The sequence below is a fragment of the Thalassophryne amazonica genome, chromosome 6 (assembly GCF_902500255.1).
Source record: "Thalassophryne amazonica chromosome 6, fThaAma1.1, whole genome shotgun sequence".
In the NCBI taxonomy this organism is placed as follows: Eukaryota; Metazoa; Chordata; class Actinopteri; order Batrachoidiformes; family Batrachoididae; genus Thalassophryne; species Thalassophryne amazonica.
In genome coordinates, this window is record NC_047108.1 from 19,443,710 (window position 1) to 19,466,198 (window position 22,489).

General features: G+C 43.7%; 1 protein-coding gene across 1 annotated transcript in view; it reads left to right on the forward strand.

Moving 5' to 3' along the window:
* The window catches only part of slc6a8 (solute carrier family 6 member 8), a 180,193-nt gene that overhangs the window by 62,088 nt on the left and 95,616 nt on the right, over positions 1-22,489 (forward strand). The window contains exons 3-5 of the mRNA XM_034171870.1: positions 1,869-2,112; positions 6,992-7,124; positions 8,249-8,383. Coding sequence (XP_034027761.1) covers positions 1,869-2,112; positions 6,992-7,124; positions 8,249-8,383 — 512 coding nt within the window. The remainder of the gene's footprint in view (positions 1-1,868; positions 2,113-6,991; positions 7,125-8,248; positions 8,384-22,489) is intronic.

Sequence of the window (22,489 nt, forward strand, 5' to 3'; positions counted from 1 at the left end):
AATGTCCAGGTTCCGCACTTGGGATGTTGGAGAAGTGGTGGAGCCATCAATGACCAGGGTAAGGTCTCCAACCTTCTTGATCAGTGGCTGTTATCGGAGACCTGGCTCTCATGGGAGACCTGGCTCTCATGGGAGACCTGGCTGTTATCGGAGACCTGGCTCTCATGGGAGACCTGGCTCTCATGGGAGACCTGGCTCTCATGGGAGACCTGGCTAAGCCACTTGTTCCTGCCTCTCGCTGCCATGTGGTCACATCCTCGACAGTGGGGGAATTTGCTGCTGCCTTCATGGACTCTCAGTTTTATGCCATGAATGGATGAATGTCTCTGTTGCTGTCAGAAAACATCCTCTCTTCTTTCCACTCCACATGCTCAGTGATTCAAGTCTCTGTTGGCCCTTTTCACTGCAAATCCAGTAAATCAAGATCCGAGTCCTGATTAAATGCCTCAACCTGTGCCTTCAGAAAATGCTGCAGACAGGTGGGGAAAAAGGTGGAAAAAGGACAAACTACAGGTGTCTCTGGGTATTCTGAGGGACAGTCTAATGCACTACCAGAAGGCTGTGAAGGAGACAAAATCTTAATATCGGTCTCGTATTATTTCCAGCAGTTGTCCTTGTCCCAGAGTGTTGTTTCAGACTATAAAGTCAGTTGTAAACCTGTGTCCCTCTGTTCTGAAGGACGCTACAACCATCAGCGGTGGGCACAGTTCTGCTAACCGCTAATTAGCTAAGCTAATTTTTTCATTAGCGGATTTGCTTTTCAGCTACCTTTGAAAACCATCCGCGGACCAATTAGCTTCCGCTAAATTTTGTTACGCTAACTTCCAGTTCCCAAACATTTTTTGCTAGCATAGTGAGTAAAGCTTAACAGTTAAAAACGTTTGCAAACCCTAAAATCATACATGTGAGTTCCTACAGTACTACAGTATTTTAACTAGAAAAACACAACAAATCTATAACACTAACAACACTTAATGACTGTAACTCACTTCATGCTGGTGTTAACGCCTCCAACTTGTGCAAAATGCTGCTATTCATCTCTCAATGAACACTTCCAGAAGTGACCATATTACTCCTGTACTGTACTCACGACACTCTTGTTTTAGAATTAATTTTAAGATTTCAGTGTTTGTTTTTAAAGCTATTAAGATTCTTGCACCTTCCTACATGTCTGAGATTTGACCTTTCCTCACTTACAGTCGGACATTATGGGCGTCTGGTCGACTTTGCTGAGATGTTCTCAGGTCAGAATATAAACTCTGGAGTGATGGTGTTTTGTGGTACCTGAACCCAGAATGAGGAACATGTTAACTCCTTATTTACAGACTGTTTCTGACCCAGAACTTTTTAAATTAAAGGTCAAGATGACATTTTGTTTTGTTTTTTACAATTTTATCTCTATTGTATGTTTTATTTTTGCGAATTCTTGATCTTTGATATTACTGTATAACACTTTGGGCATCGTCTGGCTGCTGTAAAGGCCGATATGAATAAATGTTGATTGATTCATTGATTATGTCCTCATCCATCCATGTTATTTTTGACTGTGTTCTTTGACTGCGTGTGATGCAGACAACACTTTCAGATTTGCAGAAACTTGAATTGCATTTCAAACCACCTGCTCATATGGTTTGAAGCCACTTTGGGAAAAACTGACCTCATGTGGTTTCTTGATGTCCAGACTACCAAAAAAAACCAAAATCAAGTTTATACAATCTGGATACACTAAAGATCTGATTTTGAGTGGTAATGTGAATGTGGCTAAAATCTTCTTAGTGAACTTTGACCTTATCATGAAGTTAATTTCTTGAAGATGATTTAACCGTTGGAGCTGTGGAGACTCTGGTTGACCGTGTTCCTCTTCCCAGGTCTGGGCTACGCCTCCATGGTCATCGTGTTCTTCTGTAACACCTACTACATCATGGTGTTGACATGGGGCTTCTACTACTTAATCCACTCGTTTACCGCCGTCCTGCCCTGGTCCACCTGCAACAACACCTGGAACACGCCCAGCTGCATTGAGAACTTCAGGCAGCACAACTGCAGCAGCACCGTGACACCCAACTCCAGTGCCAACGTCACCTGCAGTTCACCCGTCATCGAGTTCTGGGAGTGAGTTCTCCTCTGCTTCGTTCTCCCGTACTTTGCTCTCCTCCAGTTTGTCCTCTCGTGCTTTGTTGTCTTCCGTGTTGTCTTCCTGTACTTTGTTCTCCTCTGGTTTGTTCAACTCCACTTTGTTGCCCTCCTGTACTTTGTTCTCTGGTTTGTTCAACTCCGGTTTGTTGTCCTCCTGTACTTTGTTCACCTCCAGTTTGTTCCCCTCTGGTTTGTTGTCCTCCTGTACTTTGTTTTCCTCTGGTTTGTTCTCCTCCTGTGCTTTGTATTCCTCTGGTTTGTTGTCCTCCTGTGCTTTGTATTCCTCTGGTTTGTTGTCCTCTTGTGCTTTCTTTTCCTCCGCTTTGTCCTCCTGTGATTTGTTCTCCTCCTGTGCTTTCTTTTCCTCCGCTTTGTCCTCCTGTGATTTGTTCTCCTCCTGTGCTTTCTTTTCCTCCGCTTTGTCCTCCTGTGATTTGTTCTCCTCTGGTTAGTTCTCCTCCTGTGATTTGTTCTCCTCCGCTTTGTCCTCCTGTAGTTTGTTCTCCTCTGGTTAGTTCTCCTCCTGTGATTTGTTCTCTTCCGCTTTGTCCTCCTGTACTTTGTTCTCCTTTGCTTTGTCCTCCTGTAGTTTGTCCTCCTGTGCTTTGTTGTCCACTTGCAGTTTGTCCTCCTGTGCCTTATCCCCCTCTGGGTTGTGATCCTATCCTTTGTTGTCTTTCTGCTATTTGTCCTCCTATGTTCTGTCCTCCTGTATTTTGTCCTCCTCCGGTTTGTACTCCTGTAGTTCGTCCTCTTGTATTTTGTCATCCTCCTCCGGTTTGTCGTCCTGTAATTAGTAGTCTTCCTGCAGACTGTACGCCTGTAGTTTGTTCCTGCAGCGTGTACTCCTGTAGTTTGTTGTCCTCCTCTGAATTGTACACCTGTAGTTTGACCTCCTTCACTTTGTACTCCTGCAGTTTGTCATCCTCTTCCAGTCTGTATGCCTGTAGTTTGTTGTCCTCCTCTGGGTGTACTCTTGTAGTATGCTGGGGTCCTCCTCTGATTGTTGATTGTCCTCATCTGGTTGTTGTCTTCCTGTAGTTTGTTGATCTCCTGTAGTTTATCCTCCCCCAATTTGTCCTCCTGTAGCTTGCTGACCTTCTGTAGTTTGTTGTCTTTCTGTAGTTTGTTGTCCTCCTGTAGTTTGTTGTCCTCCTCTGGGTGTACTCTTGTAGTATGCTGGTGTCCTCCTCTGATTGTTGATTGTCCTCATCTGGTTGTTGTCTTCCTGTAGTTTGTTGATCTCCTGTAGTTTATCCTCCCCCAATTTGTCCTCCTGTAGCTTGCTGACCTCCTGTAGTTTGTTGTCCTCCTGTAGTTTGTCCTCTGTGCTTTGTTGTCCACTTGCAGTTTGTCCTCCTGTGCCTATCCCCCTCTGGGTTGTGATCCTATCCTTTGTTGTCTTTCTGCTATTTGTCTTCCTGTATTTTGTCCTCCTCCGGTTTGTCGTCCTGTAATTAGTAGTCTTCCTGCAGACTGTACGCCTGTAGTTTGTTCCTGCAGCGTGTACTCCTGTAGTTTGTTGTCCTCCTCTGGTTTGTACTCCTGTAGTTTGTCGTCCTCCTCTGAATTGTACACCTGTAGTTTGTTGTCCTCCTCTGGGTGTACTCTTGTAGTATGCTGGCGTCCTCCTCTGATTGTTGATTGTCCTCATCTGGTTGTTGTCTTTCTGTAGTTTGTTGTCCTCCTGTAGTTTGTTGTCCTCCTGTAGTTTGTTGTCCTCCTCTGGGTGTACTCTTGTAGTATGCTGGCGTCCTCCTCTGATTCTTGATTGTCCTCATCTGGTTGTTGTCTTCCTGTAGTTTGTTGATCTCCTGTAGTTTATCCTCCCCCAATTTGTCCTCCTGTAGCTTGCTGACCTCCTGTAGTTTGTTGTCTTTCTGTAGTTTGTTGTCCTCCTGTAATTTGTTGTCCTCCTGTAGTTTGTCCTCCTCGTTGGGACTCTCTGTGTGATTGAAGGTTTGGTTGGATGAAGGTTGGACGTTGGTTCTCTTGTCCTTAGTTGGGTTGATGTTGTTTGAAGTTTCACTGACTGAACTTTGGTGAATCGTCTTTCTTTCTGGAGACACGCCCACTTTGCAGGGTTATAACTAGAGTTAACTATCCAGTTTAATGATGATTCTTTATACATGTAGAATATACTTGTAGTTTGAAATTTATCTGAAGGACTTATCCTGCACTTGGGGGCGTGTCCAAGAATTTGATCCAATCACATGTTTTTGGGGAGTGGCCATCTAAACCCTGCCATTATATGAAACCAGACTTAGCCTAGTTAGCTCGGGGTAGCTAATGGAGTGCTGGTGTCGCAGACCGAACGGCCCCTCTAAAAACCGGCCCCCCTGATGACGCGGTTCACCGATTATCACCTCGTTTCTGCTTCAAACTGCCTCCAGTCATCATCTGTCTCAGCCACAGATATCTGAAGTTTTTGTACAACAATCATTTCCACATAAATTCAGCATTATTTCATCATAAAAGGTGGCAGACGCGATCAGAGCGCCACGGCCTAAACGAACAGGTAGCTGATGCGTTCACTACGCATCGGCCATTACAAAGCTTCACGGAATTTCGCCTCTTTTCTGCTTAAAACTGACTTTAGAATGATTTAAGAAGTTTTACCTTTATCATCTGATGGTTAATAATCCCATTAATCCATTTGATCGCTTTGGGTGAGAAGACTCCGTCTCACACGTGCTGCTGTGGTCCGAAATGATGCATGCACAGTAGAGGGTGACACGGGAGTAGATTTTCACTCGTGTCCCGTCCCGCTCCCAAAGAAAAATTCCTGTCCCATCCCAATCCCGGGCCAGAGTAAAAAAAAAAAAAAAATCCCTGTCCTGTCCCACTCCTGGTAAAATGACTCCCACTTCCATCCTGCTCCCATTCAGAATGACTCCCACTCCTGTACCGCTCCCATTTTTTCCTTCTTTTATTTTTTAGGCTTTAGTGTTCTGCCATTTTATTTCAGAAGATATGGCAACAGGAAGAGTTCATCTGTGTTAATACAAGGAGGCACTTATTGCCTTAATCCAAAAAAAAAAAATCTTCAGTAAAATACACAAATGGACACGTAATGATCCTGACATTTACTTTGTCTTCAATTTCTGTAACTGCTGACTATGAAACCAACATATTTCATGTTTTGTGCGGTCAGCTTTATTTTTATTTATTTTTTTGTTAATATGCCTGCAGCATTTTCCAGGAAAAAAAGAGGTTGGGACAGGACAGTTTATTCTAAATGTAAGAATTAATTAATTGTTTTTACAGCCAGTTTTCTTGAGAAATGTCAGAGGATGAAAACGTGAACATTTCCAAGTGACTGAATATTTCTTACACTTCATTTATATCAGTTATTCAGAAATACAAACACTGTGGTACTTGTGGTACACTGTGGAAATGCCTACAGGTAGGCAGTTCTCAAAAACTAAATGTCCATGCTGGAAGGAGACGAGTGAGGGAAGCCACCAAGACACAACTCTGGAAGAACTTTTTGCTTCTGTGGGTCTGAGTGGAGAAACTTGGAATAGTGCAACATTTTTATTTTTATCTTCATTTTACATATAGTTCCAACTTTTTCTGATTTGTGGTTGTTTCTGTTGCAATTCTGAAATTACAGAACTGCTATAAAGAAAAGTGTTGAAAATTGAAGAAAATTGTTTTTTCAAACTTTGTAGAACAAACACCAAACTTATGAAGAAGGAAAAAATACACAAACGTGTAGGGAAAAACTCAACAGGGCAGACTGATTTGACTAATAAGAGGTAACTTACTTTGAAATAAATGAAACGCAGAGCTGCAATAACTTTGAAAAATAACAAAATTCAGCAGCTTGTATTTTTATTCTGACTAGAGTTTTTTTTCCTCTTTTTTCTCCTCCTCAATCACATTTTGTGCTTGAACATAAAACGACATTAAGTCATCTAAAATAAATATCTTTAGAAAATAACAGCCTGTTAAAGTTCAGAGTTCTCAGCTGCTTTATGTGATTTCTGCTTCTGAACATCACTGCAGAGTTTCTCCACATGAGTTTTTTTTTTTAAAACACATAGTGTGATTTTTATAACGTTCATTCATATACTCTCATTTTTTAAGGAATTTTGACCATTTATTTCATCTCATAAATTCAGTATAACTGTCACCAACACGTGCACACGGTGTGAACAGGATGGACCGATAGATCAGTCCAGGGAGAAATAAAGGCAGCGCCACATTTTGTTTCTTATAACGTGCTGCTCAGCGCGCGCTCTCTGTGCACTGACTGAAGCGGCTCATACCCCTCCCCCGGCCCCTCCCTTCTCCCTCCTCGCAGCACACACACACACACACACACACACACACACACACACACACACACACACACACACACACACACACACACACACACACACACACAGAGCTGCAGCGATCAAACCCAGTCCTAATTTTAAACGGCTTTAAGCAAAGCTGCCTGCTAATTTTTTCGGCCATCTTTTTCAAAAATTGACCACCCAAATGACGGCAGGACTGCTTGCTGCCTTAAACCTTGGTTCCCGCTCCCGTCTGCTCCTGTGAACATTTAATCTCGTACCGCCCCAATCACGTGACAAACAGCAAAGTTGACTCCCATGGGAATCCCGTGACCTGTGGGATTCCCGAAAAAATGTCAGCCTCTAATGCGCAGATGCAAAAGGCGGATCAGTTTTTAGGGGCGGACCGTTCGGTCTGCGACACCAGCATGGGTGATGTCAGTTTGGTGTGTGGGTAGAGTTTACCTGTAACAGATGTCCCTGATTGGTCAAACACCCTCATGACTGCAACAACATATGTCCAACTCCTGAGTGTCACTGGTGGTCGTCTGATCGCCGCCTGTCCGCAGGAACAAGGTGCTGAAGATCTCGTCTGGTCTGGACGATGTCGGACACATCGACTGGGAGCTGCTGTTGTGTCTGCTCGCCGTCTGGGTTCTGGTTTATTTCTGTATCTGGAAAGGAGTCAGATCCACCGGGAAGGTACACACACACAAACACTTCAAATGTCCGGCACAGTGCAGTTGCTCTCTGTGTTCTGACCCTCTGCTTGTGTTCCTGGTTAAGCCGTTTGCTCAGTCCCTCATGCACACTGTTGCCTTGCGGACTGAGTTCCTGGAGTATCCTGACCTCTTGCCTTGTTCAGCGGTGAACCGTCTGCTTGTTTCCACACGGAGACTTTTGTTGAACAGACTGAAGGTTTGCCATGTAGAGAACATCTTTACGGCCACAGCTATCAAAGATGGTTCCAGTTTTCCAGCTGTATGGTTCTCTGCTCTGGGGTCTCCAGTTGTGCTAAGTGCATGTCTTTTTTTGGGGGGGGGGGGGGGGGGTGATTTATTTGTAAACTAATGAAGGATTTTACTCGTCTGAGTGTCTGAATGCTTCAATGCTGACAAAAGGTTTTTGAGGGAATAAATCTTCCCACTTTACCTGCAAATCTTCATTCTAAAAAACCTTTTGTTCTGTTTGATTACAAAAGCCTTTTATAGATTTCAGGGATTTGACCTCCACAGGAGTTTATCCTGGAAGCTGTGTGTTTTGGGCGGTGCTTCACACGGCTCTCGGTACCAACAGAAACACTGAGCACCAGCAGGGAGCCCAAAACTCAGCCAGCTGAGTCAGCTGGGAGTGAGAGAGACCCGATAAAAACTTCACAGGTCCAGGTCCAGAGTGCAGATCAGGTTTGTGGGTCTCAGTGGATCCAGCCGTTCTGTTTGTGTTTGCTGAGCTGAGGATTCTGGGAGAAGAATGTTCTTGCCTGGACTCTAAAGTCCTGACACGATGTTCTCCAGGGTGCCGAAGTTCTGCCACCACGTTCCCGTATGTGTGCAGGTTCGGGTAACAAGTTCAGTTTTTATTTCCTGCTGTTTTACTCGATTCACTCAGGCTCCAGCGTCCTGTGGGTTATCACAGAGTCAGCCACATCTCAGTGAAGGGGCGGCCCACTCAGTGACTGACAGCTGTCACAGAGGTGATGGTCCTGTGGTCATGATCAGGTTCCGTGTGATCCCTGACACGGGCCTGGTTACGAGGACTGAATCTGGTCCCTGCAGTGAAAGTGTCTCAGTGCTCGCTGACTGATGGTAAGACTTTGTGTGTTTCAGATTGTGTACTTCACAGCGACCTTCCCCTACGTGGTTCTCATCATCTTGCTGATCAGAGGGGTAACACTTCCTGGATCCTCTGTTGGCATCATGTTCTACCTCAAACCTGATTGGTCCAAACTTGGGGAGGCTCAGGTCAGTTTGACAGTTTTGCGTGACCTCTGTTGTTCAAGGTCATCGCAGCAGAGCTTATCCAGGACCGGGTCGCGGGAACTTTCATTATACCAAAAAAAAAAGCTCTTTTTGGGGGGAACCTTCATTGTACCAGAAAAGGAGTTTTTGGTGGGGGGGGGGGATTTCATTTTCCACCCCCCCCCCCCCCCCACCCCCCCCCCCCCCCCCCCCCCCCCAAAAAGCCTCTGAAATTCATGGTAGGAAATATTTTTCTGAATCAAATATCACAACACATTCATATAAACATCTGACAAATTCTGCTAAGAAGGTGATCAAATGTCACAGATCCAACCAGACTTCTGCTTGAAACGTGATCTGGTTCTAATCAAAGCTAATAAATGGTAAATGGACTGCATTTATATCGCGTTTTTCCATCTGCATCAGAATCTCAAAGTGTTTTACAATGATGCCTCGCATTCACCCTTTCACACACACACCGATGTGTGGGTGCCTCCATGCACAGTACTTACTACACACCAGGAGCAACTAGGGGATTATGAACATTGCACAAGGGCCCTTAGTGATTTTCCGGTCAGGCTGGGTTTTGAACCGAGGATCCTCTGGTCTGAAGCCCAACGCTTAACCACCAGACCGTCCTCTCCCCAATAATATTAGACTGTATTGATATCTTCTGCACTTTGTGTAGTTCAGAAAACCCAAAACAAATTCAAACATGTTGGCAGCGTTGGTCCTGCTCTGCACGCCCGTGGATAGTGACAGACGAGCCTAATAAGTCCTGGTATGTAAATTCTCAGCCAATCACAAAGTCAGTACCTACTATGTCATTCATGCGATTAGCATAAGATAATGCGCACACGCCGAAAGTGTGAACAAACGCGCCAAACAGTTAACACACAATGTCCATCATTTCAAGTTGCGGTCCATTGATGACCCTGACTTCTCACAATTGAAGGTAAAGACTACATGATTTGTTTATTTTGCCTATTTTTGCTTTCTATTTGTTTGGAAATTTACTTTTTGAATCCTGATGGCTCTGTTTATATGAGGTCTGTTAGAAAAGTATGCGACCTTTTTATTTTTTTCAAACACCTGATGGATTTGAATCATGTGTGCTTGCATGAGCCAACCTTGAACCTTCGTGCACATGCGTGAGTTTTTTCAGCACGACTGCATCAAATTTTGCCAGAAACTGGGCGACAGCCAGGTGGAAACCATTCGGATTATTCAGACGGCTTTCGGTGACGATCCTATGGGCATCACACAGATTAAGGAGCGGTACAACCCAGTTTAAAGACGTCTGTACAATGGTGGAGAGCGACCCATGCTCCAGGCCGGCCATCAACATGCTGAAATGACCAGATCATTTCCAAAGTGAACGCTGTGGTAATGCGGGACTGTTGTGTGACTATCCGAGAAATTGCGGAAGAGGTGGACATCAGCACTTTTTCGGCACATTCCACTGTGACAGAAGATTTGGCCATGAAAAGAGTGGCGGTGAAATTCATGCCGATGGCTTCGGCACGAAGCTGATGGCGGAGCAAAAGCCCCACCGTGTTGAAGTCTAAATACTGAAATACTGAAAGACACACAAGCGGCAATGACATCCACGACAAAGGAAATGTCAGCATGTCAGCAAATTTTGCCCAGTTTCTGGCAAAATTTGATGCAGTCGCGCTGCTCCAGTTGTTCCGCCATTTTCCTTGCAAAGAAAAAACGACGAGAGACTACACCAGTCCTCACACAAAGGCTGCTTACAAGCAAATGATGCAATCAACAGGCGTGTGAAAAAACTCATGCATGAGCATGAAGGTTCAAGGTTGACTCTTGCAAGCACACGTGATTCAAATCCATCAGGTTTTTGAAAAAAAATAAAAAGGTTGGATACTTTTCTAACAGACCTCGTAGTTTAGATTTCTTTTGTTTAATAAAAGAAGATGAATTTGATGACATCAAATTTCACTGTTCTCTCTTGCATTAACCCATGAATTATTTGTGACCATCTCAAAATAAAAGTGAAGCCAAGAAAACCACATTTAACAGATTCCACTGATCTACTGCATTGAGAGATGGACACTATCTTAAACTGTGCTAACAGCAATATATATATATATATATACGAGGTCTATTAGAAAAGTATCCGACCTTATTATTTTTTTCAAAAACCATATGGATTTGAATCACGTGTGATTGCGTCAGACGAGCTTGAACCCTCGTGCACATGCGTGAGTTTTTCCACGCCTGTCGGTTGCGTCATTCGCCTGTGAGCAGGCTTTGAGTGAGGAGTGGTCCAGCCCCCTCGTCGGATTTTCATTGTCAGGAAATGGCGGAATGATTTGGGCTTTTTTTCCATCAGAATGTTTTCAGAAACTGTTAGAGACTGGCAGCTGGAAACCATTAGAAAAATTTATCTGGCTTTCGGTGAAAATGTTACGGGCTTCACAGAGAATAAGGAGTGTTACTACAGCTTTAAGGACGGCTTTAAGGACGCTCGGCACGCCGCGCTCCGTGCCGCCATCAAGAGCCACAACCCACCGGATCATTTCTAAACGGATGGCTCTGTGGAGCCGGGACCGTCGTGTGCCATTTCTCTGGTTGTCACAAGAGCTGGATATCAACCATTTTCCGGCAGATTTCACTTTTAACAAGAGATTTTGTCATGGAAAGCCGAGCGGAGGCTTCGCACGTCGAAGTGATTATCCGAGAAATTGTGGATGTGCCTGGACATGCCAGAACATGTCCGTGAGGCGTTGCTTTGCGCCATGCAGCACCGCCGCGACGCGTGGAATTCCTCCGCACGTCTGTCTCAATGTGCCGAAAAAGTGCTGATGTCCATGTCTTTTCACAATTCCTGTGCTAGTCAGACGATGTCCCGGATAAAACACAGCGTCCAGTTTGGAAATGAACGGCACATTCCACTGTTACAGGAGTTTTTGTCATGGAAAGAGGAGGGGAGGCTTCGCGCATCGCGGCGGTGCCGCATGGCGCACAGCAACGCCGTGATCAAAGCCGTCCTGTGAGACCAAAACGGAGGTGGTTTTGTCTCGCTCCAGTAGCGAATCCATCGTGACACGTGAAGCCTCCGCTCGGCTTTCCATGACAAAATCTCTTGTTGAAAGTGAAATCTGCCAGAAAATGGTTGATGTCCAGCTCTTGTGATAACCAGAGAAAGTGCACACGACGGTCCCGGCTCCGCAGAGCCATCCGTTTAGAAATGATCCGGTGGTTTGTGGCTCTCGATGGTGGCTGGGAGCACGGCGCCGAGCGTCCTTAAAGCCGTCCTTAAAGCTGTAGTAACAGTCCTTATTCTCTGTGAAGCCTGTAAAATTTTCACAGAAAGCCAGATAAATTTTTCGAATGGTTTCCAGCTGCCAGTCTCTAACAGTTTCTGAAAAAATTGTGATGGGGAAAAAAAGCCCAAATCATTCCGCCATTTCCTGACAATGAAAATCTGCCGAGGGGGTGGACCACTCCTCACTCAAAGCCTGCTCACAGGCGAATGACGCAACCGACAGGTGTGGAAAAACTCACGCATGCGCACGAGGGTTCAAGCTTGTCTGACGCAATCACACGTGATTCAAATCCATATGGTTTTTGAAACAAATAATAAGGTTGGATACTTTTCTAATAGACCTCGTGTACATATATATATATATATATATATATATATATATATATATACAATTTCATTTATTATCATTACATTTTCAGCACATTCGCATTGATATGTTAATTGTATGCTAATCGCGTGAATGACGTAATGGGCACTGACTTTGTGATTGGCTGAGAATTTACATACCAGGAGAAACATCCTACGAATAAAATACGTGCGTCCTGGGAGGGATCCTGTATCCCATTGTAGAGCTACCGCCTGGCTCATGGCGGCACCTCCCAGCCAGTTCGGTGCTGTCCCACCACAGTGGGGGTGCTCAAGGACAGCTGCCCTGACAAATGAGTTGTTCAGTTGCACTATGTATAAAACGAGAGCTCAGAATTGACACCTTGCATTCCGGAATGCAGCAACAATACTTCTTGAGCACACAGAAAATTTGAGACAACTAGTGTAAATCTACTATTATAGACTTTAAGGCAAGGACAAAACACTTTTACCCTGGTCCAATACGTATCATGATAACTGTGTACTGATTTGATATACATATCACCAGTCGGGGGGCAAGGTTCCGCTAATCTGTTAAACCGCTAATAGCGAAGCTAACTTTTTCGTGAGCGGATTAGCTTTTCAGCTAACTGAGTTTGTGATCCTGGGAATGGCGGTTATGTGACTTGACCTTTGAATTTACCCAGCAGCCCCTGTAGTGCTTTAAACTCAAAACTGGCTATGAGTATCACAGTGTAATCCGATGTGGCTGTGAACGAGTCAGTACTAAAAGTTAGCGGTAATGTCCGCGACATTTTTTTAGTGGTTTATCAGTTAGCTGTACCCACACTATATATCACGATACATTAGAAATGGAATCTGCAAGTTGTGACAATCCCGTGGGGCGAGAAAGATTATCTCTTGGTAGATTCCTGGACGAGCATCTTCCTACTTTTAAACTCTGATAAGACCGAAATGATGGTTCTTGGTCCAGTGAGACGTCGGCATTAATTTGACCAGCTAGCGCGGCCAGCCAGTGAGCCTAGGCTCGTGTGTCATACATCACACTGACAAAGTGAGGAACCTTGGGGTAATTTTTGATCCTACGTTGTCCTTTGACCTCCACATTAGAGATTTTACGAGGACTGCTTTCTTCCACCTGTGAAATATTGCGAAGATTCGTCCCATCCCGTCTATGACTGATGCTGAGACTTTGATACATGCATTTATCTCTTCTAGATTGGACTACTGCAATGCTTTATTTTCTGGTTTACCGCAGTCCAGCGTTATGGGTCTCCAATTGGTTCAAAATGCTCCTGCCAGACATTTGACATGAAGCAGAAATTTTGATCATATTATGCCCATTTTGGCATGTCTTCACTGGCTTCTTGTCCCATTGAGATCAGATTAAGGTTCTATTACTGGCCTATAAAATTGTTTACAGACTGGCACCTTCCTACCTGGCAGACCTGGTTAAGCCCTACGTACTGGCTCTGGCCCTGCATTCACAGGGCATGGGATTTCTCTGTGTTCCCAGGCTGAATAAAAAGTCTGCCGATCACAGAGCCTTTTCCTATCATGCCCCTGTCCTGTGGAATGATCTCCCGTTGCACATAAGGCAGTCGGACACTGTGAAGACTTTTAAAACGAAACTTAAGAACCACCTGTTTTCCATGTTTTATCATTACAATTTTATGTATGTTATTATGTTATTATGTATATTAGATTTTTATTTTTGTAGTTTTTTTTATGGGTTACTTTTTTATCATGTTTTAATCTTTTAATTCTTTTGTTGTGTTTTCTGTGTTGTGTGAAGCACCTTGAGGTGATTTTATCGTGAATTGCCGCTATATAAATTAATAAATTTGAAATTTTGCATTTAAAAGCTGTGATCATAGATTTCGAGGCTGGGACGATACACTTATGTCCTGATCCAATACTTTTCTTGATATTTGGGTGCTGATTTGATACGTATCACGATACATAAGAAATACGACTCTACAAGTACTGTAATTTGATACTACAATATAAGTGGGAATCCACAGCACCTCTGCTTGGCTCAGAGTGACCTGCTTCAGTGGCCCGTCTTGGGTCACCACATGTTTGGCTCTCCGACAGCCTGTGTATTCCAGCCTTTGAACATACAAGCAACCACTCATGCCCTTTGGACTCTCTGACTGCAACTCCTTTAAGTAAAGTTTGATGCCGAATTGGCCTACAGGAATCCAGTGTCATTGGGAAGGATATTGAGACTTACATTTAATGAGAGAATGATTCAGAACTACCAGTGTCAGAGAGGCCATGTCAGTATCATGTTCCAGGACCAAATCTCGAGTATTACGACTGTAGTGAGTCAATCCCTGAGTGAACAGACTAAATCCAAACATTTCCTAAACATTCCAAAAAACGCTTTGCTAAGGGCTGGAGGCTTTTTCACATGAACATTAAAGTTGACAGTAATTAATATGTGATCAGCACAGGTTACCAAATCAGAAATCATGTCACTGAATTCATTGAAGAGTTTGGAATAAGGGCCAGGAGGCCAATACACTGTGACACTGTAACACAATTGAAGTCCTTCAGTCTGATAATAACTGCTCCAAACAGCCTGAGAAGGGCAGAGAATTAGATGTTCACCTGAGTTAAATTTAGCACAAGTGTGGGTCATTAACTCTGTGGAATTGAATGACGCGTCCTCACGTAAAAAGTCACATGACCTAATTAAGCAGACCTAACACTCAATCTGCTGAACTCTGGGGCTCCCTATAAATGTGTGTTGAACGTGGAGACGTCAACCTTGATAGCACTTTTAAATTTTGTTGATAGGCCTAGTATAGCTTGACTTATGAGTATTTTTTACGCCATGCATTTTCATGAATATTATTGTCATTTTTTGCTGTGCGTTTATGTACACACACAGAGCCAAACGGATAATCTCCTTCTCTACTGCAGCAGCGACAGTGGTGGGAAGAAATATGGCTCTCTCTTTCTCATTGGTTGGCTGGCTCGTGAATTTTCCACCAATCAGAAATCACTAACACCACGTGTTCACTAACTCCACGTGTGTTTGATCACAGCCCACCCAACCCACGTGGGTCGAATTGTGTGGTTGCTTTCTCCATATTACTGGTGGAGAGCGTGTGTGGTTAGTGTTTTGTAGTTGTTTGGCGCTTTTTTGTAAAAATGAGGTGTTTTATGAATGTGGAGCAAGCGCTTCAGTTATTTTTTTAAACTGGAGGAAGACGGAGCGCACAGCACATCGTCAGAGTGTGAATCAGACAGTGAGGATTCTGGTGCTGAAAGAGATGATCCCTCTTCTGTACTGGAGGAGCAACCAAAGCAGGTGGATCCACCAACATGTGGACAGAGATCTGAACAGACAGTCAGAGCGCGCGCTTCTGTTTCCAGATCCAGATCTCCACTCGGACGCACAGCAGAGACATGCCCCAGCACTGACTGCTGGAACACGGAGGAGGATGCAGACACCACTCCAGCAGTAAGCAGATTTCAGCCTCGGACAACACCAGGAGTCCAGGTTGATACACTTTCCACCCAAAGTAATGTCCCGAAACAGATTTAGTTTGATATTCTGGAACATCCATCCAGATGAGGATGTAGAAAATGATAGAAAAAAGGGAACAGCAGGTCATGACCAACTGTTTCGAGTCAGGCCTCTTTATGATGACATCTTCAGTGCCTGCCAGACTTATTACCACCCGAGGGGGGAGCTGGCAGTGGATGAAAGAATGGTGACGACGAAGGCAAAAACTGGAATGACTCAATATTTGAAGGACAAGCCAATAAAAATGGGGGATGGAACTTTTTGTGTTGGCTGTTTCAAGTAATGGCTACACACTCAAGTTCACCATTTATACTGGCAAGACTGTGACCACAAGTGAGCATGGGCTGTCATACGATGTGGTCATGAACCTGATCCAGCAATCCTTGCTTGGTACTGGGTACCACATTTGGACAATTTTTACATGAGTCCCAAACTGTTCATGGACCTGGCTAACATGAGGTTTGAGTCATGTGGCACATACAGGGAGAACAGATGAGGATGCCCCAGAGGGAGGGCAAATGCTCTCACAAAAAAATCTGAAAGAGGATCTATAAGATGGATAAGAGAGGGGCCTCTGGTGTTTGTAAAGTGGATGGACACACAAGAGGTGTCTGTGTGGTCCACCATCCTTCTTGTGTTTTCAGGTGAGACAGTGCAGAGAAGGGTGAAGGAGGAGAAGGATAGACGCTGGACAGTGAAAGGCATTCCCTGTCCTACCCCAGTGTTGGCTTATAATAAAAACATGGGTGGAGTGGACCTATCTGACCAGCTCATCCAGTACTACCCCACCCATCGGAAAACTGCACTCTGGTACAGGACAGTGTTGCTGCACTTCCTTGACATTGCAACCACAAATGCATTCATCTTGCATCATGAGATGAGCAGTGTCAAGCAAGTGCAGCCCATGACACACAAGGACTTTATGGTGGAGCTGGTGTGTCAACTATGTGGCACAGACAAAACAGGTGTCCCACAGAACAGCAGCCAGAACCACATTCCTGTGCCAATTGTGACAGGCACAGATCCTCGCCAAAAAGCCACAAAAGGCAGATTGCGGTGCCAAAGGTGCCTTCAGGTGGACAGCAAGAGGAGTGACACACCGTGGAAGGGTCAGGCCTGCGATGTGCCCCTCTGTGTTGTGTTGGACAGGAATTGTTTTTTTGAATGGCACAAATAATTTAGCATGTCCTGCACTACATTGTACAACCCCAGTTCCATCATCTTTCCTTCTAACAACATTCAATAAGAGTTTGGGAACTGAGGACACTAATTGTGAGTGTCATGATTGGGTATAAAAGGAGCATACCCCAAAAGTCTCAGCTGTTCACAAGCAAAGATGGGGCAAGGATCAGAAAACATCCAGCACTCTCTACGCTTCCCAGTGTGACTTCACGTTCTTCATCGTGGGCAGGTAAAGGTGTTCAGTAGCCCAGCTGACGCTAAGAATTTTATAGACAAAGACCGCTGTCAGATAGATGGTGGCCGCGATGTGAATGACTAATCTGAATTCTAATGGTTGGCATTTCGTTTTATTTTAAATGTTTCTGGGGGTCTACGTAGGACAGTAGCCAGCCTATTTTTCTTCTTTTTTCTCTCTTTTTTTTTGGGGGCCTGTGGCCCCAAATGGTAATGTGGGTAGCCCAGTTTCGTTTGGGGAAGCAGTGGGTGGAGCTGTTTAAGCATAGGTTCAGTGTTTTCCTCACTGCCAGACAAACACTAGAATGGGTTTTTTGTTTTGTTGCAACTGTACTTTGTTTGATATTTCAGTCTGTTTTTTGGTTAATAATGAGCAATATTGTTGATACTTTGTCTCTGGTCTCCTGGAATGTTCGGGGTCTTGGTCACCCTATTAAACGAGGTAAAGTTTTTGCACACCTGAAGTCATTAAAAGCTGACATCATGTTTCTTCAAGAAACACACGTAAAGGCCACACAACATAGTAAACTTAGGGCCAATTGGATCTCTCAGTCATACCATTCTCCATTCACATCTAAGGCTAGAGGTGTAGCAATTCTTTTTCGTAAATCTGTGCCTTTTAGTTTTCAATCATGCACGACAGATCCCAATGGTCGATTTATTGTTGTAAAATGTTGTGTGGGCCGCTGAAGAGGAGGTACTGCTGGCCCACCACCACCAGAGGGCGCCCTGCCTGGAGTGCGGGCTCCAGGCACTAGGGGGCGCTGCCGCCTTGCAGGAGCAGCCAGAGTGACAGCTGTCACCCATCACCTGCGACAGCTGTCATCAATCATCGGATCTGCAGGGGTATATCAGCAGGACGGCATCTCCACCTCATTGCCGAGATATCGCTCTACCAAAGAGGTAACGTTCTCAGCCGATTCTATTGTCTTCCTGACAGTAATACTTTGTTGCTTGTGTGCAGACAGTGAGTAGTACAGCTGGAGACTGTATTGGACTTTTTTGGATAAGTACTCACATTCTTACACTACAGTATTTTTCTGACGAGAGGTGGAGGTGGTGTTTCCACCCTACGTGTTGCTGGGTGCTGCCGCACCCACACCTGACTGTTTCTGTTCCTCGCCAGCAGTACCGGATCCGACGAGCGGAGGCAGTGGCCACCTGGGAGTTCGGGACTTGGCGGCTCCAGTATTCCCGGGGTTCGGTGGCGGAGGAAATCGGGTGGTTCCGGTTCGACTTGGACAGACGTCCCCTATCTTCGAGCCTGCCCACACGACACCGTTGACATTTGGCTTATTTCGACATTGTAATCAGTTGTGTTTGTTGTGCGTGTTTCACAACAGTAAAGCTTTATTTGACTTCCTCCATTGTCCGTTCATTTGCGCCCCCTGTTGTGGGTCCGTGTTCCTACACTCCATCATCATCATCATCATCTATTTTATTTGAGCAGAGGATAAGAAATACAGAAAACAGAAAAAAAAAAAAAAAAAAAAAACAATTTAACAATAACATAAAAAACAAAAAAACTGAATTTACTATTAACTCAGAACATTGAATCTGCTCAAAAAGGAGTGGGAGGAAGAAAACTTATTTAATCCCACCCCTTTATTCAAATTTAACATAAAGTGCATAGCTGCTTCCCGTCAATTAGATAGAAAATTAAGAAAATAATACATTTAAATACTTGTAAATTCCCACAATAGATACCAACAGCAGCAAGAAAACAATACCAGTATAATAACAAGCGACAAGCACATACCAACAACGGTAAGAAATCAATGATACCAGTTATGGCAAAGAAAACAAACATATGATGCTCATACCAACAATGGTAAGAAAACAACAATACCAATTACGGTAAGAAAGCAAACATATAAAAAACATACCAACAATGATAAGAGACAACAATACCAATTACGGTAAGAAAGCAACATACTTTCCCAACATAAAAGGGCTTATCAGTCTCTTCCCAGTGACTTTTGTTAATTTATATGGACCAAATTCGGATGACCCGGTATTTTTTCGAAAAGTGTTTGATTTGATTCCAGATGATGATTTAGGTTACATTTTTGTTGGAGGGGACTTTAATTGTTACCTTGATCCATACTTGGACAGGTTCTCCACGGCTCCACCTCCCAACATTCTCTCTGTACAGACCATTAACAACTTATCTAGTTCAAACAGAATTGTGGACATTTGGAGACTGCAGCATCCGGTTGACCGTGATTATTCATTCTACTCCCATGTTCACAAATCTTATACACGTATCGATTATTTTTTGGTTGACTCCAGATTAATTTCCAACATAGTTGGCAGTAAGTATCTTAACATATTAATATCGGACCATAGTCCTGTCAGTGTTACTCTCAAACTCTTGCTTCCCAAGCAAACCTACAGTTGGCGCCTTAATCCTATGCTACTCTCTGACCCAGCTTTTGGGAAGCACATCAGTGAGCAAATTTCTGTATTTCTTGAGACCAACGACAATGGCGAGGTTAATGATTCAATACTGTGGGAAACCCTTAAAGTGTATGTCAGGGGACTAATTATTTCCTATGAGGCTAAGCAAAACAAATGTAGACGAGGTCGATTAGAGGAAAATGAAGGGGAATTACAAACTGCTGACCTGGTCTATAGAAGCACTCAGTCTCAGTCTGATTATAATAACATTCTCAAGCTACAATATGAATACAATTCTATACTGGCAGAACAAGTTGGCAAAACCTTAATAAAATTAAAACAGAAACATTTTGAACTTGGCGAAAAACCTCACAAGCTATAAAATCAAGGATAACAGGGCAAATGCTGACAGATTTGCGGGATATAAATGTTTTAGAGAGTTTTACTCTGACATCTACTCCTCCAAAGTATCTGCCACTCAAGTTGATTTTGACAATTTTTTCAAATCACTGTCATTCCCACAATTAGATCCATCTGTTAAACGATACTTGGATTCAGATTTTAATGCACTGGAAATACAAGAGGCCATTAAAGATTTACGACCGGAAAGGCCCCCGGCCCTGATGGCTATGGTCCTGAATTTTATAAGGCCTTTAGAGATTTGCTGACACCTATACTGTTGAGAATGATTTGCCATACTTTTAAGAGTAAAGAACTTCCATCTTCTCTACGCGATGCCAATGTTTGTGTCCTTCTGAAAAAAGACAAGGATGGCACAGATCCGGGTAACTATAGGCCCATTGCTTTATTAAATTACAACCTCAAAATAATAGCAAAAGTCTTGGCTACAAGGTTGGGCAAGAGTATAGCTAGCATCATACATCCCGATCAAACAGGGTTCATTCCGGGTAGACATTCTTTTTGTAATGTCCGCAAAATCCTCAACATTTTATACGCAGATCATAAATATGCTGATGGTGCATCGGTATTGTCTCTGGATGCTCATAAAGCCTTTGACACAATAGAGTGGCCATACATTTTCTCGACACTTAAAAAATTTGGTTTCAACGACATCTTTATTGAATGGGTCCGGATTTTATATTCAAACCCCAAGTCTTCCATCCTCACAAACAGGAACAAATCCAAACCATTCACTTTACAGAGAGGCGTGCGTCAGGGGGATCCACTTTCACCCCTGTTGTTTGACATTGCACTGGAACCTCTTGCAATAGGAATTCGGGCTCATCCAGTTATTAGGGGCATCACATTAGGCAAAGCGGAGACGTGTGACTCTGTATGCTGACGATCTATTGATCTGCGTGACAGATCCCAGGACTTCCATTCCTGCTCTCTTGGAGTATGTTAATTCATTTGGCAACATTTCGGGTTATACAATAAACTGGGGAAAGAGTGAGTTTATGCCTCTAGTTGACAGCCTGCCTCAAGAATTTCTAGACACCTTGCCTTTTAGAGTAGTAAGCAATCATTTTACCTATCTAGGACTGAAATTGACAAAGAATCCTAAGCATCTTTTTAAAGCTAATTACGCAGAGCTAGTTGAGAGACTCAAAGCCAATATTGAGGCATGGAGGATATTACCCTTAACCATGATCGGGAGGGTCAATGCAAATAAAATGGTTAGTCTACCAAGATTTTTATATCTGTTTCAGAATTTACCCATCTACTTAAGTGCCTCATTCTTCAACAAATTAGATTCACTAATATTGCCCTTTGTGTGGGGATACAAAGCTCACAGGATATCGAAAGCCCATGTGCATAAATCAACGAAAGAAGGTGGCCTCGGCCTTCCAATTTTTAAGCACTATTACTGGGCAGCTAACTCCAGAGCTTTCACCTTTTGGAAACACAGTACCACTGGTGAGGAGGTGCAGGATAGCACCCCCTCCTGGTTACAGCTTGAAACTCCCACTGATGGTAACGTCACTCTGTTCATGGTTGTTTTCTGACCACAAGTTGGATAAATTGTCTAAGAACACTTTTGTCTTAAATAACTCGTTGCGTATACTGAAACAGATTAAGATGGCCAATCGGCTTCCTAAAGACTCTATATATGCCCCAATCTGTCAGAACCCCTTTTTCATGCCTGGGCAGTTAGACGGCACATTTGTTGCCTGGAAAAAGAAAGGTATCACAACTATAGCCAATTTGTATATTGATGGTTACTTTGCCTCATTTGCCCAACTGAGTAATAAATATGACCTCCCCAGTTCACATTTTTTCCACTACCTCCAGATAAGGCACTATGTGAAGCAGAGGTTTGAGAATTTTGAGTCTATGCCAACTTCCCATCTATTTTATGACAGTCTGTGTCTGGCTCCGGATTCCAAACATTTGATTTCTAAATTTGTGGATTGCTTCACTTCTTCTGTGCCCTCAGCTTATTTGCGGGAAGCTTGGTCTGGGGATCTGCATTCAGACATACCGGTAGAGCTATGGGATGTAGTCATGTCACGGGTTCATTCCTGTTCTATAAATGCTTGTTACCGGCTAATACAATATAAGGTCATCCACAGACTGCATTATTCAAAGGCTAAAGTTGAACAAAATTTTTCCATCAGTGTCCTCTCAGTGTGATAAATGTAGTTCCGCTGAGGGGTCGTTGGCTCATCTTTTCTGGTTCTGTCCTCAGCTTCTCAGCTATTGGTCTGCAATATTCAGATGGTTTTCTGAGTGTTACTCTAAGGACATTCAACCAGATTACAATATTGCAATATTTGGATGCTCCATAAACAGCCTGAAATTTTCCCCAGACTTGCAGCTGGCTTTACAGCTTGGGATGGTGCTGGCCAAAAAGCTTATATTGTTATCGTGGCAATCCACCACTCCTCCGAGTTTTGAGCATTGGCTCAGGGAGATGGTATCTGTGATACAACTGGAATGCATCTGCTTGGACTGGCCGGACAAACGTCACAGACATGAGAAGACGTGGGGACCCTTCTTGGCTCACTGTGAAATTACCACACTATCTGGATGACTGAGACATTGTGGAAGCATACAAGGACAAATGTTGCTTTACTCTGTATTATAAATGTAAGTCAGTTGCACATATGGTATTTTATTTCCTTTCTGGCAGTTGTTTTGATTTGTTCTGTCTTGTTTTGTTTGTTCGTTG